At 39.8% G+C, this 18,361-nt stretch overlaps 1 protein-coding gene across 5 annotated transcripts in view; it reads right to left on the reverse strand.

Moving 5' to 3' along the window:
• GABRR3 (gamma-aminobutyric acid type A receptor subunit rho3) overlaps positions 1-18,361 on the reverse strand; it is a 50,631-nt gene that overhangs the window by 20,881 nt on the left and 11,389 nt on the right. For all 5 annotated transcript variants that reach the window (XM_040484277.1, XM_040484276.1, XM_040484275.1 and 2 more), the window contains 5 exons: positions 17,475-17,593; positions 10,495-10,562; positions 7,834-8,057; positions 2,458-2,540; positions 1,309-1,449 (listed from right to left, as the gene is read on the reverse strand). In XM_040484277.1, coding sequence (XP_040340211.1) covers positions 1,309-1,449; positions 2,458-2,540; positions 7,834-8,057; positions 10,495-10,562; positions 17,475-17,593 — 635 coding nt within the window. The remainder of the gene's footprint in view (positions 1-1,308; positions 1,450-2,457; positions 2,541-7,833; positions 8,058-10,494; positions 10,563-17,474; positions 17,594-18,361) is intronic.

Raw genomic sequence — 18,361 nt, forward strand, 5'->3', positions numbered from 1 at the left:
GGTCACGATCTCGCGGTCTGTGAGTTCGAGCCCCGCGTCGGGCTCTGGGCTGATGGCTCAGAGCCTGGAGCCTGTTTCCGATTCTGTGTCTCCCTCTCTCTCTGCCCCTCCCCCGTTCATGCTCTGTCTCTCTCTGTCCCAAAAATAAATAAACGTTGAAAAAAAAAATTCAAAAAAAAAAAATCTAAAATGTCATTTTATATGGATTCTTCTTGAAATGACCTAGAATGCTAATAACCAGGGAAGAGGGAGCTACTTTTACTTTAATCAACAGGAAGCAAGTTTAATTTATTTATTTTTTGTTTATTTTTTTAAATGGGACCACATATAATTTAAAAAGTGCCTTGGAGACATGTTACCAAATGAAAAATATATGTGTCATAGTAAAGAGTATACAATATAGGCCCAATATTGAATAGGTTTTCTCTTCTGAGCAATGATGCCCTTTACTGACTGATTCCTTCAGCGATACTTATTGTGTATATGTGCTGCCGAAGTGAGCACAGTGATATTTATTGAGTATCTATCATGTACCATGCCCATTCCAGATGCTGGGGAAGAAATGGTGAACAAGGCAGACAGATTTCTTGCACTCTTTCTAGTCAGGCACTCTGGTGATAAAGCAGTCACATAGAGATATATTTCAGGAAGTGTTAAGTGCTATGAAGACAAATAACAGACAGGGAATGGTGAGGAAGGAGGCCTCGTTTAGACGGGATGGTTGAGGAAGCACTCTCTGAGGAGGTGATATTTGAACAACACCTGAATGACAGGAAGGAGCCGGTCATGAGAAAGCTGGGGGGAAAGCATTGTAGGCAGAGGGAGGAAAAGGCCAAAACAGAAGCCCTGCAGATAGAATGAGACAGGTGTGTTTGAGGACAGGCAGGAAGGCCAGCGTGGGGGGTGTGGGATGTGGTGGAGGGGGGCGGGTGTAGTGGGTGAGGTCAGAGGTAGCTCGTGTAGGCCTTGGAGGTCATTTGAGAAGCTTGAATTTTGTCATAAGTGTGACAGAAAAACCCTGGAGGGTTTTAAGCAGGAAGGAATTGTGGTCTTTACGTTTTCGAAGAGCACTGTCTCTACTGTATTAAGAGTAGACTGCAGAGGCCAGGGGTAGAAGCAAGGCATTTGTCTAGAGGTGGCTGCATGAGGACGAGAGTGGTCATGGACTGGAGGTGGAGGAGACTGCCTGTGAAGGAGGGAGGATGCTGAGACCACACGGAACAGTTGTGTGAATTCAGGTCTCTTCACATGTTTCGCAACGGTAGGTGTCAGTAAGTGCTGATGAACTGTCCCCATAAAACAGCGCACCTGTGCTGCTGTAGAAAGCGAATCCGCTGGATGCACTGAACTCCTCAACAAAGAACTGAGACAGGGAAATATGTTCATCAGTATTTAAGGACTTGTTCCCATGTTTCCAGTACAGCATTAAATCCTCTTCGGTGTAGGCATCTGAAACAAGAGAATAGTTTCCCATCACTGGCTCTTGTGAGTTCCACAAGGTATTCACCATGTTTTACACAGTTCTATATCTCCAGTGCCTGGTCCAATGACATGTGTATATTGGGTACTGAAAAATGTGTTTGCAGATAGACTGATAATACCCATACCTACCAAAGGAAAAATAATCTCCAAAATTTAGACCCTAATTACTGGCATAGTGTGGAGGCTTTTCTGGTGCCCACGTGAGGACTGAAAACTCTCCAAATAGCTGCTCCCATACCTGCGTGCACTGAGTGATGTTGTAGCACTGCCTGTCCCCCATCACAGGTCCCACCCTAGGTCTTCTGGCCCCATTAGTTTTGCGGCTCTCTTGCATGAAATTACAAAATGAGCTGTGCTCAGTAAAGAATTTTCTCCTGAAATCAACTAGCATTACAGAGAGTTTCTAATGGATTTGGGGAGGAACAACCACTGAAATTCCCAGCATTTTTGCCACATTGTGAAAAACTGCCGTTAGTTTTAAGATGTATCAAAAACAGCTGATGGATCAAAGTGATTGACAAGGAGTTGGCTCGGATGCTCTCTGACAGGGTTTTGATCAGCGAGTGTATGTCTAGAGCTGCATTTTTCTAGGGAACCCAACCAAGTACATTTAATGGAAGATTGTGATTTACATGGGAACATGAATTCCAGAGCTTTCCTAATTTGGGAAGTGTGTCAGTCTATATAGTTAATAGCATATAGAATATCCCTTTTTAGGGAGCTTGTTCCTTTACAACCCTTGTGGAAACTGCAGAATATGTAATTATGAAAGCATTCTTTCCCTGGATGTTCTTTTTTGGCAGGCAATCTGCCATCATCCTTAGTTTTTTATAAAAAAATGTAACTATTTTGAACAAATATATTTAACTTATATCGAGATTTTTAATGCTTGTTAAGAACACGCTTATTTACACGTAAGTAGGTGATGGTGTGTTCAGATCGTGAGTGCCTGCTCCATCAGTAAGTAGGACTTACAGCTTTCCAGTTCAAGGGAACAGTTTTGAGTGTCAAGAGGAAACCTGCTGAAATCCATAAAGCACATGGCTGAAACAGTTATCCTGGAAGAGGAAAGAGAAAACAAAAACTGCAGGTCATTTAACCATATGGCTGAATGAACATGCAATATTGAAGCTTCCTGTTTGCTGGTCTTGTGTGCCTTTCAAGAATAATGCAACACAGGGGTGTCTTGGGTGGCTCAGTCAGTTGAGCATCTGACTTCGGCTCAGGTCATGATCTCATGGTTCATGAGTTGGAGCCCCACATTGGGCGCTCCACTGTCAGCACAGAGCCTGCTTCGGATCCTCTGTCCTGCCCTCTCTCTCTCTCTCTCTCTCTCTCTGTCTCCCCCGCTCATGTTCTCTCTCAAAATTAAATAAACATTAAAAAAAAAAAAAAGAAGAATGCAAAACAGGCATTACTATCCTCTAGCAAAATAATGTAGAAGGAAGCAAACTCAGGAAGGTGGGTGACTTGCTAAAGACAAAGAGTTAATGAGTGAATTCCTGCTCTAACAATTGCTTCTAATCTCACACTTTCCTAGTCAGCTCCCTCTATATTTTTTGGCTGTGATGTCTTTCAGAAAAACATACTTCGGAGGGAGGAGACTTTTTTGTTTGTTTGTTTTTTAATGTGTATTTATTTTTGAGAGAGAGAGAGAGAATGAGTGAGCCAGAGAGAGAGAAAGAGAGAGCATGAATGGGATAGGGGCAGAGAGAGAGAAGACAGAATCCTAAGTAGGCTCCAGGCTCTGAGCTGTCAGCACAGAACCTGACGTGGGGCTAGAACTCATGAACCATGAGTTCATGACCTGAGCCAAAGTCAGGTGCTTAACTGACTGAGCCACCCAGGCACCCCCAGAGGGAGAAGATTTTTAAATGGATTTAAATATCTTCTGGTTTTTGGAAGATCTAAACTTAGTTTCTAGTCATAAAGGGCTGGGATAGTGGTAATAAAAGCCTATGGGTAAAGGTTTCTCTCACAAAGCAAGTTTGCCTGAGAAAACTCTCTTTCCAGGAGCGAGGAGAAAGCCTGGAGCATTTTTAGTTATAGATTTATGGGCACAATGCATAATTCAGGTGCCATTAAACCTTGCATACTGATGAATATTGTTTTTTCAAATTTTATATCCTCCTAGGTTTTCTGGCTTTAGGCAGATGCTGCTATACTATGATCCTGCCTCAAAGTAGAAACTCTGGTACCCACAACAGCAGATCAGAGGTTTATAAAAGGCCCCTGAGCAAGTCTGCAAAAAAAAAAAAACAAAGGCAACAGCTGCTTCTACCCATGGTGCCCCAAGTTAATCAGGAACGATTTTATCTTCCATGGGTTGAATTCTGTTGTCAACAGTCATGCAGCAAAATGCCAAGCCAGGGAGGTTTCTGGATGACTTTGTGTCACAAAACATACTCATTTTACCATATTCCTGGCGCAGTTGACTTTTGAACAATACAGGGTTAGGGAGGCCAACCTCTGTGTAGTTGAAAATCCTGTGTAACTTTTGACTCCCCAAAAACTTAACTGCTAAAAGCCTACTGTTGACAGGAAGCCTTACCAACAACATAGTTAACACATATTTTGTATATGTATTTTATACCGTATTCTTACAGTAAAGTTAGCTAGAAAAAAGAAAATGTTACTAAGAAAATCATAAGAGAAAATACATTCACAGTACTGTACTATATTTATTGAAAAAAATCCACATATAAGTAGATGTGTGCAGTTCAAATCTGTGTTGTTCAAGTGCACTTTAAAGCTGGAAGGGACCACTGAAGTCTTTGAGTATACAGTATACACATGGATAAATTAGCAACCAAAGTGCTTAGGTGAGTCGTGGTAAAGAAAATATTATTCATGACACTTGTGTTTTTTAAAAAAAATTTAGTGTTTATTTATTTTTGAGAGAGAAAGAGAGATGGCGTGCAAGTGGGGGAGGGACATAGAGAGAGGGAGACACAGAATCCGAAGCAGGCTCCAGGCTCTGAGCAGTCAGCACAGAGCCTGATGCGGGGCTCAAACCCATGGACTGCAAGATCATGACCTGAGATGAAGTCAGACACTCAACAACCGACTGAGCCACCCAGGCACCCTCATGACACTTGTTAAAGAACAGTAAGGGAGATTTTATTTAGGGGGACTACTATACTTGGGTTTATATAGGGAGAGAGTGGGCTCAGGTCCAAATATAACAAGGCAAAGTGGGAATTTATAGCCAAGGAGTAGGGTGGGGGGCAGTGGATGGGAAATTACTCAGAGGAAACATCAGGGGTGAGGGGTGGGTGATTCTGGCTAAAAGGACCTAACAGGATCCTTGCTGAAGGCAGACCAGGGTGATCAGACATCACTTGTGGGTGGTGCAAGATGAGGACTCTTATCAGATTTGAAGGGAGGCAGATATTATGGATGGAGGATTCTGGCTAAATGGACGTAGCAGAGATAAACATGGAAGCTCAAAAGTCAGAGTCTGGGTGAGAAGTAAGTTCAGAGGAGCCTTAGCAGAGTTTGGTCAAAGAGAGAATCTCTGTCAGTAGATAGTGTCAGAACCAAGCCTGGAACCAGGTAACCTGTCTCTGGGCTTTGACTGGCTCTGCTATCAACTGGAATAGCTGTGTGGACAACAATTTTGAGTCCTCCTTTGTTTGGGGATTCCCCAAGACCATCCTCAGGTTCCATGATTCACTAGAAGGACTCACAGGACTCATCAAAGTTGTTCCACTGACAGTTATGGTTTATTGTAATGAAAGGACACAGATTAAAATCAGCAATGGAAAGGCACAGAGGGCAGGGTCCAGGAGAGACCAAGAGCAAGTTTCCATCTGTCCTGTTCGAGTGGAGCTATGTGGGCAGTGCTACTGTCCTAACAGTGAGAGTGACAACACACATGGAGGACTTCCAACCAGGGGAGCTACCTGAGTCTTGGGGTCCAAGGTATTAACTGAGAGTTGGTCACACAGGTCTGGCTGACCTCGGTCTCCAGCCCCTCCAGGGGTCAAGCTGCCACTGGGTAGCTCAAAGCCTCCTCCATAGATCACATTGTTAGCATAGACTTCCTGGTGTGGCCCAAGGCTTCAGGGGAAACAAAGATCTTCTTAACAGGCAAGATATTTCAAGGGCTTAGAGGTCATCTCCCAGGAGCCAGAAATCATTCTTTGGAATATGTAGGGTACAGACAATCTACTCAACTAATTCTTTCATCAAAATTAATTATTTTGAAAAGTTAAAAGTTTTACAAAGTTGGTACCTTGGCCAGATGCTGCCATTCTGCTACTGATTCCTGGTAAGGCCCGACTCTAGTTCTTATTAGAGTCCCATGTTACACCTGACTTAAAATACCTATTGAAAGTGGTTCTCCTGGGGGGCTCAGTGGGTTAAGCGTCAGACTCTTGATTTCTGCTCAGGTCATGACCTCACAATTCGGTTCATGAGATCAAGCCCTGTGTCAGGCTCCACGCTGAGAGCACTGAGCCTGCTTGGGGTCCTCTCTCCCTCTCTCTCTGCACCCCTTCCTGCTCTTGTATGCTCTCTCTCAAAATAAACATTTTTTTTAAAGTTCTATTGAAAGTGGTACTTTCCTTTTCATTGCATTTTTATTTTCATTTTTTAAAATAGTTATTTATTTTGAGAGAGATCATGTACAAGCATGAGTGGGGGAGAGGCAGAGAGAGAGAGAGGAAGAAAGAGAATCCCAAGCAGGCCCCACACCCAGCATGGAGCCCAATGCAGGGCTTGATCTCAGGACCGTGAGATCATGCCTTGAGCCAAAATTAAGAATTGGAGGCTTAACTGACTGAGTTAAGAGGCAGCCCCCTTTCGTTGCATTTTTAAAAACATTGGCATCAATATGGCAATAGCACCTTTGCACTAAAGTGAGCAAGGTGTAGAGCAAAAAGAACCTATTAATTTTCTATTACCACTTGGTGACTTAAAACAACAGAAGTTTCTTCTTTCACAGTTTTGGAGGCCAAGTCTGAAATCAGTATCACTGCACTGAAATCAAGGTGTCAGAAAGGTCCTGTTCCCTCCAAAGGCTTTTGGGGAAAATTCATTCCTTGCCTCTTCCAGCTTCTGGCAGCTGCTGGCATTCCTGTACTAGTGGCTGCGTCACACTCCACTCTCTGTCTTAATGGTCACATTGTCTTCTACTCTTCTTTGCATGTCAGATCGTACTCTACCTTTCCTCTAACAAGGATGCTTATGATGGATAGCACTTAGAACCCAACCAACTGATCGAAGATACTTTTCCTATCTCAAGATCCTTAACTTAATCATATCTGCAAGGATCCTTTTCTTCTTTTCTGTTTTCTTTTCTTTTCTTTTCTTTTCTTTTCTTTCTTTCTTTCTTTCTTTTCTTTCTTTTTCTTTCTTTCTTTCTTTCTTTCTTTCTTTCTTTCTTTCTTTCTTTCTTTCTGCCTTTTTTCTTTCTTTCGCCAAATAAGGTAACTTCTGCATGTTTCAAGGACTAGGACATGGATACCTTTCAGGGAGCCATTTTTTTCCCCCCACAGTCTTACTATAGAGTTTTCCTAGGATTTTTAAAATATGAAAAAAATTGAATTACTTGGATTTACTACACATTTTAAGAATTACCAATGATAAGCCATCAGTATGTATAGGATTTATTAGGCTAAAAGAATATATAGTGCATTAAAGATGGAGAGCTGTTATAGCATAGTGTCAGAAAAAATGGTGACTTTTAAAATTTTTTGTTAGTGTTTAGTGGAGAGAGAGAGAGAGCGAGCACAAGCAGAGGAAGGGCAGAGAGAAGAGTAAGACACAGAATCCTAAGCAGGCTCCAGGCTCTGAGTTGTCAGCACAGAGCCCGATGTGGGCTGACCTAAGCCGAAGTTGGACACTCAACTGACTGAGCCACCCAGGAGCCCCAGAAAAAATGTTTTGAATTAAAAAAAATGAAAAGGAAGTGAACAAATTAGCAGTAATTTGAATGATGACTATACCTTCTTGTGAAAAATGAAGGAGATAATTAAGTAAACTAGTTAATCCAAGATTCTAAGACTGTTTGGTAGTATGTAGTTGGTGAAGAAGAAAAGCAATTTTATGTACCTATAAAACTGTGGGCCAGGCTTTTAGGGATTTCCATAATTCAGCTCCACTCTGTCCCATCTTCTTTTCTATCATTCTCCAACAAAACACTGTATAGGTAGAGTTAGACTAGAAAACTATTCTTTAAAATCTGAAGTTAGTAGAAGGAAAAATCATATTTTCTGCTGTGTCTCAGTCTTCAGGATGACTAAATAGACAGTAATAGTGTGAGCTTAGCCTGAAGTGAGGTGCACTAACTTTAGTGTAGACGACCCTGGCATAGGGAAGCCAAAGATGGTCCATAGCCCTCCTTACCTGAGACTGAAAAGGACATTTCCATCAGGGTATACACGTAGCATGATGTTCTCCACAGTTGTATCATGGATGAATGATCTTTTAGAATGGACAAAAAATATGTCAGGCACCCAAATCTTTTTGATCAATCTATGATCAAAGGTCATGCTTTTGTTTGTTGTGCTAGGAAAGGAGAGCCTCTCATCTTTCCAGTAATGTCTGAGATAAAAAGTCATTGTAAAGTCCTAGGCAGAGAGAAACAGAGACAAGTCAAAGCCACTAAGAATATAGTTCAGGATGACCAATCAATACCATTAGTCCCAGATTGATTGGCATGGGTGTTAATGACATATAAAATGAATGGCGTATATTGTATTTTCTGGTAGATTTAGGGCAAATCCAGTGAGCTTGAGTTGCAGAACCTCTCCTTCATCTGGAGTCTGGTGAATGTTGAGTTTCTGGGAACCATAGAGAATTCAATTTGGGTAAGGGAAGCCAGGTTATAACTGGGAAACATTTCTGTGTAAGTACTGGTCAATCACCTAAAGAGGTCTCAGAAGAAAAGGACTTGAATCCACATGGCCCAATATTTTATTTTGACTTAATAAATATTCACTTTTATAATGTATCCATAAATTTATATTGTTTTTGTTAAGGAACAAAACTACAGTCCCATAAAACTACAGCCCCTCCCCCCCATTTGAATAACCTACAGTCCCACAAAAATAGATACAGTATTTATTAGAGCTATTAGTGGTAAGTGTGCTGTCAGAGATCCTGAGATGGAGACAATGATTTTCTTCAGCTTGGGAGACAGAAAGAATACCAATAAATAGTGGTTCTCAAATTCTAGTGTGCAAAAGACTTACCTGTGAATTTGTTAAAATGGCATATTCCCCAGAAGCTAGTACCAGTGTGGCTCAGGGAATTGAATTGTTAGTGTATAACCCAATTGTAAAGAGATAAATATGAGGGGGGGGGGATTATATTAATGTTATTTTAGAGAAAAAAAAATTTGGTTAGTCACTAATTTGAGCTTTGTTTGGCTCTCAGATGCTATGTTTACTATTATGTTTGTTTGAACAGAAACTCCCCTAGCTACATTCAAGTCATTGGGTGTGGACAATTATGATATGTTTCACCTTTCACAATTGTTTATTTCTTACTATCATTTATTTCCCAGCAATACTCAAATTATTGTCTAACTAGTTACATGTGATAGAACTTTGACATTTATTACATAGGCAAAAGACAAACTTCAGTAAACTACAAATAAGTCACCAATTAATGATGAACTAGATTTGTTTGTTTTTTGTTTTTTGTTTTTTAGGTTAGGAATAGAGGTACATTGTATTATTGCTCTTGGTTAATCAGGGAGCATCAGCCATGTCTAATTTTGGATTAGGGTGAGCGCAAAATAAATAGAATGATTCATTCATTCCCCTAACACTACTCTATAGGGAGTTGTGTGGGTTACTGCATGGACTGCTTTAGTAAGCATATATTTAGAATTAGGTGCTCAGTCTGATCTGAAGGTCACTGGGCAAACACAGAGCCTAGGAAGTGGAATAGCAGACATTGGTACATGTCAGTGATACATCAACATCACCACTAGTGGGCACTATCATGAGAAAGCAGGCGGAAGAGCATGTTGAGAAGAGCGTGGGGTAAAACTCCCAGGAATTGAAAGTGAATTCCGGGTAGGGCAAGTGAATGACAGGGTGGGAAGATGATAAATGAGAAGCAAAAGAAGCCAACACTGGGTGTCACTTATAATTAGAAAGCATTTTCTCATTGGGCATGGAGAACCCAGTCCAGTTTTAGCTGATACTGAATACCAGAGAAGACCTTAATCAGGAGAGAAGGATGAGGTCGGGTTTTAGGGGCAGAGGGTGGAGACAATGAGTCATTCAGGGATAATTTAGAGATTATGCTAGGAAAGGGGAAATGAATGTTTGCTCCTAGAGTACAACAGGCTCAAGAAAATGTCAGTAAAAGCAGATTTTGGTCAGATAAGACCCCAAACCTTCTAAACAAGGCATTTTTTAATAGTGAGTACTATCTGTGCTATTGCCTTTGGAGTAGTGTGGTTAAAATGAAGGAAGTTCCAGAGTGAACTGAAATAAATATTGAATTTTGTAATGATAAGGACTAGAAGAACATTAACTGAAGATTGAAACAAGATATAATATGTCATAAAAAATTTCGTTTAGAATTTTTGGAATTTTTATATGTCCTATAACTTTTCATTCAGCTAGCATTTTGATGGCAATAACTAGCTGGGGGAATCACTATAAGTAAAAATATTAAGTATACATATAAAAATATTGCTTGATCTTCCAACTTCATTGATTAATGTTTTCTAGATCTGGCTTCCTTAAGAGATTCCCAAACTTGTTCTCTCTCTCTCTCTCTCTTTTTTTTACATATATCTTCATTTTTTTTTTTACATTTTATCTTTAATTGTGGTATTTGCATATTATAAAAGTAATACATACAATCTAAATTTCAAGCAGAAAGAAGTGAATAGAGAGAGCCAAGCAACTTCAACTCTATGACGTAAAATAAGAAAAATATATAATAGCAACATACATAACTAAAATGGTTCATTAAAGCACCAGTGATTTTGACACTATTCTCTAACCTTCCAGGGAAAGACCAATGTCTTGTGGAGAAACTTACCATGTTAACCTCCGAAATGCTGTCAAGGCTTTCAATTTGGACATCTATACCCACTGGTACTGGAGACCCTTAAGAAAGAATGAATGATATACTCAGAAATCATTGAAATTATTTTGGAAACATTCAAAGCAGAGAGAGATCAATGTTGCAAATTAACAACAATTTTCTCCAGTATCCATCAATATATTATCATACAGTCAATGACAATAAAAGGGCACATGTATAAATAAACGTTATTTCAATAATTATTATATATTTGCTTATGAATAACTCAATATCTTCCTTCTTATAGTATACTTAGAGTATAGAAATAGTGTTTCAATTTTTTTTGTTTTAGCTAGTAGTGATTTAAAAAGGAACAACGTTTCAAAAATATGTCTGAGAGTATGTAGAATTATGGGTTCTCTATGGTAAGAGTCATATTTTATAGTCAGGGAGTGTAGTCATGGAATTCATGACTCTGGGCAGTGTGGAAGCCTTTTCTCTCTTGCCAAAAACTCAGCCTCTTTCACTTGGGCTGTGCATGGCAGACTAGAGGAACACAGATGATAGTATAGTGCTGTGCAGGAATGTCAGACATTCACAGATGTCCCTTTGCAGAACATCAGTAACCACAACCTGCAGTTCGGATGAAGCAAACATCCTTCAAATGTATTTGAGGGACATCTGGATGGCTCAGTCGGTTAAGCATCTGACTCTTGATTGGGCTCAGGTCATGATCTCACGGTTTGTGAGTTCAAGCCTTGCATCAGGCTCTACGCTGACAGTGCAGAGCCTGGTTGGGATTCTCTCTCACCCTTTTCCTCTCTCTCTCTCTCTCAACATAAATAAATACATTTGAAAAAAAAAGAAATATGTTTGATGAAAATGTATTGAAAGTCAGAACTGGAGAAACCTCAGACAGACTAGTGTTGAGATGTGTTTGCAGTTGGACCTCAGAGAACCAGGTTGTGACCAATTTTCAATTAAATCTTATTGTCTCTGTATAATTCTGAGTTTTTTTTTTTTAATTTTTTTTTAACGTTTATTTATTTTTGGGACAGAGAGAGACAGAGCATGAACGGGGGAGGGGCAGAGAGAGAGGGAGACACAGAATCGGAAACAGGCTCCAGGCTCTGAGCCATCAGCCCAGAGCCTGACGCGGGGCTCGAACCCATGGACCACGAGATCGTGACCTGGCTGAAGTTGGACACTTAACCAACTGTGCCACCCAGGCGCCCCATGTATAATTCTGAGTTTTAAAAAAATGCTTTCAACTATTTTTGAAAAAATAGAAATCTTGCCTAGATGGATCCCAGGTGGCTGTTTTAGTCAAGATTCTGAGAATGAGAAGGGTCAGGCTAGAAAACTTCCTTACTGAGGCTAATTAATGTCTGGATGTGCTATATGTGACATACATGTGCATACAATTCAACAAAGCACCTAATTATTGTGTTTTAAATGTGCAACTTATTTTAAAACAAGATATGCCTCACCAGTCCCTGTCCACCATCTTTGACTCCCTTCATTAAGGCTGAAGATACCTTCCTTTTACAAATACAGGTTCCCTTTTATGTTCCATAATATACCCTTATATCATTCCTTATTTACAGAGGTTGTAGCTGGACAGGCCCCGGGTCTGTCACTCAAATATATTTCTGCTCCAGGCTTCAGGAACACCTTACTTGCATCTTAACCACTAATGACTTCCTGCCATATTGGATTAATTACTTTCTACAACATTAATTATGACAATTATATTTAAAAACTGTTTAATGATAATTATGATTATGCATTAACTTGGGGACTATTCAGTATTACTCCATTACTTACTGAGTTCAGCTCTAATGCTTTTGTTTTGTTTACTCTTTTTCCTTAATTAGTATAGATATCAAAATAAAACTTCATGGCCTTTCAGGATGGCTTCAGGATGAGTACATCTTTCCATTAACTCCAATACTCCAAGGGACTGAAAGGCTTGCCAAGATCTTAGAGAGAGGTAGCAGGAATGTCCAGGTTAAAATTCCAGTGTTAGAGTCACAGACTAGAGTTTGAACCTAACTCGACCACTCATGTGATCTAGGGTAAGTAACATTTCTAAGCTTAGTTTCCTCACCTTTAAAATCTCACCTTGGAGACTTATTTGAGGACTAGAAACAATGCGCAGCTAGTATACTTAATTGGTGCTCAATAAATGGCACTAAATAAATGTTATTGCTACTGCAATTCAGCAAAAATGTGAACCTGCTCCGAGGAATACAAGCTACTATTCCCAATCCGACACTCAAACATTTAGATAATCCGTCCACCTCTGACTAGAAAATGATACAGTGCTTCTCATAGAGCTCTTATTTCATCACAAAACCTGAGAACAATTTGCATTTGGGATCGTGTGACTTGTAAGCAGATCCCAGTTGCTAATGACTATTTCTGCAAGGCTGGGGCAGTCTTATAAAGCCACCATCCAAGGAGGTAGTTATGCCACCACTGGGTGAGCAACAGACCCTCAGGGTTGTTTGAAGGCTGATCTGAGAGTGGGGTAGAAACATGGCGAGGAATGGACTCCTAGAAACATTCTACATTTCTTTTTTTTCCTTTTGATTTATTCTATTCTTGTGGGGATGAGCTCTGCCATTTTGAAGAAAAGTGTTTGCCCTCAGATGCCATCTGACCTCATTTTTAGCTCCTTTGAACTTCATGCTCAAGTGTACCTTGTCTGGGGTCTGGGAATCTACACATTCCTGAAAACCGTGTGGAGAGTGAGGGGCATATAAAGGCAAGATACAAAATCACAGAATTGTGGAGATACATATAAGTGCCAAAAATTCTTTTTACAGATAAGGAGCTAAGTCTCAGAGAAAGGGAAAGCAGATACATTAAAAATCATAGAATTTCTAGCCACTACACCTGAACTGAAGCCAAACTTCTGTAAATCCCTTAATTCCTCTGAGCTTAGTTTGCTTATCTGTAAAATAGTGGGAACAATTCTGTGGTACTTCCCTAATAGCATCGCTGTGAGACTAAGCAAAACAATGCATGCCAAGACCTTGACCTAACCCCATTCAAATGGCTTAACAACCAACTTGTTCAGCATCTACTGGATCAGTCATACATATAACAACATGAATGATAACAATTTCACAAATATTTTCATTAATGCTATATATAAAGCATCTGGAATACAGTAAAAATAAATAAATATTAACCATTATCATGTGTTGATTTCCCAGGATCATTGTCTAGGTAGTAGTACACACATTTGTAGTCTTTTTTTTTACATACATAGATTGCCAGTCTATTTTTTACATAGGCTGGGATGAGAGTTAAATAACAGTTACACATCTTATGTGGATAGTGCATTTAAAATACATTATACAATATTTTATCCCATATTGTCATTATAGCCGTTTGTTAGGTAGGTTGAGCCAATGTTAGATGCAACTGACATACGCCCTAACTCATTCAGAGATACTGGAGAGCTTGCCTGAAACCTAAAGCTAGTTAATGCAGGAATACGGCCAGGTCCCTCTGGCTCTCAGTCTAGTCCTTTTGTTTGACAAGCATGGATTATACAAGCGGCTCTCACAACATTAGCTTTTGACTGGACCCAGTAGTCAGTATCTAGATGCTAAATTGATTTCACTTTAAAGAACCAAAGAAATCATCATCTCTAGGACTGAATCAAAAAAGCCCTTAGTGATGAGAGATGTAAAGGGTGGGGAAAACATAAAGAAAATGAGCTGCAATTTACAACCCAAGTTAAACAAAAAGCTCCCCTAAATTTATATCCTCCTGTTTCCACATAATGAGTCAATTAATCTTCAATGCTTTATAAAAGTAAAAAACACTGCGGTAGCAGCTGGTTTTAATGTTAAAGCTAATTAGGAAAACACATTAAGGCAAGAGAAGTGCTGAAGTTACATTTAGCTCAAGAGGAAAGAGGTATGTGCGTGTGTTTATGTTGTGGACAAGTATAAAGAAAGAGAAGATAAATTAAGGCTTGTCATTTATATCCTGCAGCCTGATTTCCTCAGGAAGGCAGCCTTGAGAGAACAGAGAAATGGGTCACCAGTAGGAAGAACTGTTCTGACCAAGACAAGAGAAGGTTAAGGACTGTATTTCACAGAGCTACCCGTGTGACACTTCGGACTGAATTTATGGATTTTTCTGCCTGAAATGACTGAACATGTAAGACATTTGGACACCATTTAGCCCCAGTCCACGATTGTCAGAAAAATTTCCTGAAACACGGATGATTTGCCACCTGCCACTAAGTAGCGTTTCAATTGCATTTTTAATAACCCCACAAAGTAGCCTCAGGAAAAATAAAATTGTTTAAAAAAATCATTCCCACTCAAAATCTTAACAGGTTATCTCTAGCAGATCAAAACAAGTGGAAATGTAAGGTCAATTCTATGTTTTTGTTGGGGATGGGGATGATACACGGAAGGGAGAATGAAGATTTAAGTGTTTTAAGGTAAGAACAGAGGGTCCTCACCTGGCAATCTACAGTCGTGTTTCTCAAATTGTAAAGTGTGTTCAAATCACCTGGGGATTTTATTAAAATGTGGATTTTGATTCAGAAAGCCTGAGCAAGGAACCTGAGCTTCTGCATTTCTAACTAACTTCCAGGTGATTCTGCTGCTGGCCCTTGAACCATTTTGAGCGATAAAGCTTTCCAGAGTGCGTGTTTCAAGGTCCAAATAAAGGACAGTCATTTTTCTCTTAATCTTTCTGGGTTTCAATGGTTCAAAATAGACTCATAGAAACCCTTTTCTCTAAGATAGGAATTCATTTAATTGAGGAACCTAAACTGACATGAATTAGGGCAGCGTTTTGAATTGGTGTTGAAGAGCATACATCATTTTGGGGTTCTAATTGCTGTTCAGGAGACGCCAGTGCCAAGCCATTCCTGTGAGACTTGCGCCCTCTAGTGTCTAAAAAGGCCCGCAGCAGGGCAAATTTCTCTTCATAACATTTTCTCCAACTAAATGGTGATGGAGGAGAATTTAGAAGTTTTGTATAGAATCATGGAGACCAAGGTACAGAATGATTGCATGATAGTTGTAGAGCATATTATCAAAACTTTGGGCAAACTTTGGTTGGGGGAAAGAAACGGTCTGTTGGGAATGGAAATTGAAGGCTCAGGCATCTTTAGGAGAATTGCAGTAAGGAACACATTTAAGGAACAGCGATGTGAAGAAAACAAGATAAAGAAGCGGCCTTGGAAGTGAAACACGGACATACTTTAACTTGATTAATTTAGAGGCATCTAAAACCTTAAATTCAGTTCAGTAAGTGTGAGAAATTCTCTGGAAAAACCAAAAATGAAACTCACCAATATCTACTCTGATGCTGATAATCGAATTCAGCAATTATCAAGTGTGATTCTCAGACCGGGTTCATCAGCATCACCTACGAATTTATTAGAAATGCAAATAGTTGGCCCCACCCAGACCTAGGGAATTAAAACCTGGGTGCGGGGGTGGGGCTTAGTAATTCCTTGTGAAGAATCCCCCAGGTGGCTTTGATGCCTGCTAATGTTTTAGTCAAGAATGTAATAAAATCAAAGCTAGACACTCAGAATTGCAATCCAATGGATTCCATGAAATTAAACAACAACAAATATCCTTCAACATAAAAACTACCTGACATACTGTTTTATTTTACCTGCTAACAAGTGAGTTCTCTGAGGTACCAACAAGCTTCCTTTGGTCATAACCACGATATAGCAAGTGTCACGTTTCCCCCACCCCATGCCAAAAATCAAAGTATTCGTTATTTTTGAAAAAGCTGCACCTGTTCTATAGCTGAGGGCTCCTGCCTTCTCAGCCTCACATTCACTTCTGTCACATCCACACCTCTAGTATTCTGAAAAGTTGTCAGCTCGGGAATGGTAGGAATGGGGAATTTAGGTCAATGATAGAAGAATCAGGATGGATTTAGCAGTAAGGCAGAGAGTTCACATTAACCGCTTGATTTTACCACATTCTCTGTGTCTCTGGAAAACTTGGTACCCTCTGTGATGCAACTGTATGCTCATTAAACAATCTGAGGAAAGACATTGTTCCAAGTGTGTCCTTACATGGCTTTCTTCTGTCCTCCTTCTTTGCCCTTGCATCTTGGTTTTCCCACATACTGCTTTGTTCATGGCTTTAAGCAAATCTCCTAACCTCTCTACACCCCAGTCTCCACACTGGAATAGGAGGGATCACGATAGTGCCTACTTCTTAGGAGGGTGGAATAAGCTAGTGCATTAACAGCCTCAGCCCAGTGCTTGGCACTCCAACATTCTGATCAACTTCAGTTGCTGGAAGTGATTGAAGGAGAAACCTGAACAGAGTCGTTCCATAGGGAGCCATGGCATTTGGTGTGTTAGTCCTTCCACCAAAGCCAGGCACTCCAGCTTATAAGGTTATTCAACAAGATTTCATGAATATCATTACATAATACAATTTACAGGTTTTAGTTGAAAGAATAAGCTGCTGTATAGGCAGTATATATCCATTCGCTATTTATTGAACACATTGTTTACAATTAGTAAACAGTATGACTATTTACTAAAGATATTTACCTTATTTGTGATTAATTTAAAATCTATCAATTGTTCTCATTCAAGACAGTATCATTGTAAACATTTTTTTTAATAGATGGTCTTTGCTTGTGTTTTGGTCTTAATTGCTTCAAATTTTCAGCTTCATTTTGACAGTGCAATGGATTGTGACATAAGAGTTTCATTTTTTTAATTTTTAATAAAAAAAATTTAAACATTTATTTTTGAGAGACAGAGAGAGATAGAGCACAAGCAGGGGAGGAGCAGAGAGAGAGAGGGAGACACAGAATCCAAAGCAGGCTCCAGGCCCTGGGCTGTCAGCACAGAGCCCTACGCGGGGCCCAAACCCACAGACCGCGAGATCATGACCTGAGCTGAAGTCAGCTGCTTAACGAACTGAGCCACCCAGGCACCCTAGACATAAGAGTTTTAGAAAGATAATACTCACCTCCAAATCCAGGTCTCATTGCAAAATCATGGTCCTCTATATGGAGAAGTTGTTTGTATTTCAGGAGCCATGCTTTGGTGCTGTCATTGTTTCTCATTCTGGTTTCTTGTTTGCTCTCCCTCCAAAGGGGAAAAAATAGTTTTAAGATACATATACTTCTGGGTGTTTTGATTTAGGTTAGCCTTCTGTATTCAACATGGTATCCTCTGAAATATATACATAGAAGCTCATTTTCTCAGCTTGTATTACACTTAGCTAAAGATCTGCCAACATTTACTCTTCATTATATAAAGGTGGGGCAGGTAAGGGAACCCAAAATTTGGAGCAACTTATATAAAAAACTAAGTTTGGATGTAAGGCATTATTACATAATACAGGCAGTATTTCTCCAAATATGGTTTTTAGACCAGGAAAACCTTATCGCTACCACCTTACCCCAGATCACCTAAACCAAAGCCTGAGGAAACGAGGCCTAGGAATCTGCATTAAACATGTTACCTAAGTGATTTTTGGGGTCACTGAAGTCAAAGTACTTCTGCACCAAGACAGTAAAAAACAAAAAACAAAAAACAAAAAACAAAACAAAACAAAACAAAATCACTGTAGAATTGTAAACTGATGAAAATAGTTTTACAAAGACAAAAGGAGCAGAAAGTATGGGTACAAGTTGAGATTTGAGTAGAATGTCTGCAGTAGGTTCTAGGACCTGAGGGATGGCAATGGGAATGGAGAAGGATCCAAAGGAAAAATGGATGGATTTGACAATTGATTGGATTTGATGTCTGGTTCAGTTGTGAAGTGAGCAAAGTCAATTTTCACCTACAGTTATCCAGGATGTAGGCAAAGTGGGGAGTGGCCTCTCAGGTGTTCCCAGAGTCTGATGTGGG

This window comes from Herpailurus yagouaroundi, unplaced genomic scaffold (genome assembly GCF_014898765.1).
Source record: "Herpailurus yagouaroundi ecotype Mexico unplaced genomic scaffold, PumYag 162, whole genome shotgun sequence".
Lineage (NCBI taxonomy): Eukaryota > Metazoa > Chordata > Mammalia > Carnivora > Felidae > Herpailurus > Herpailurus yagouaroundi.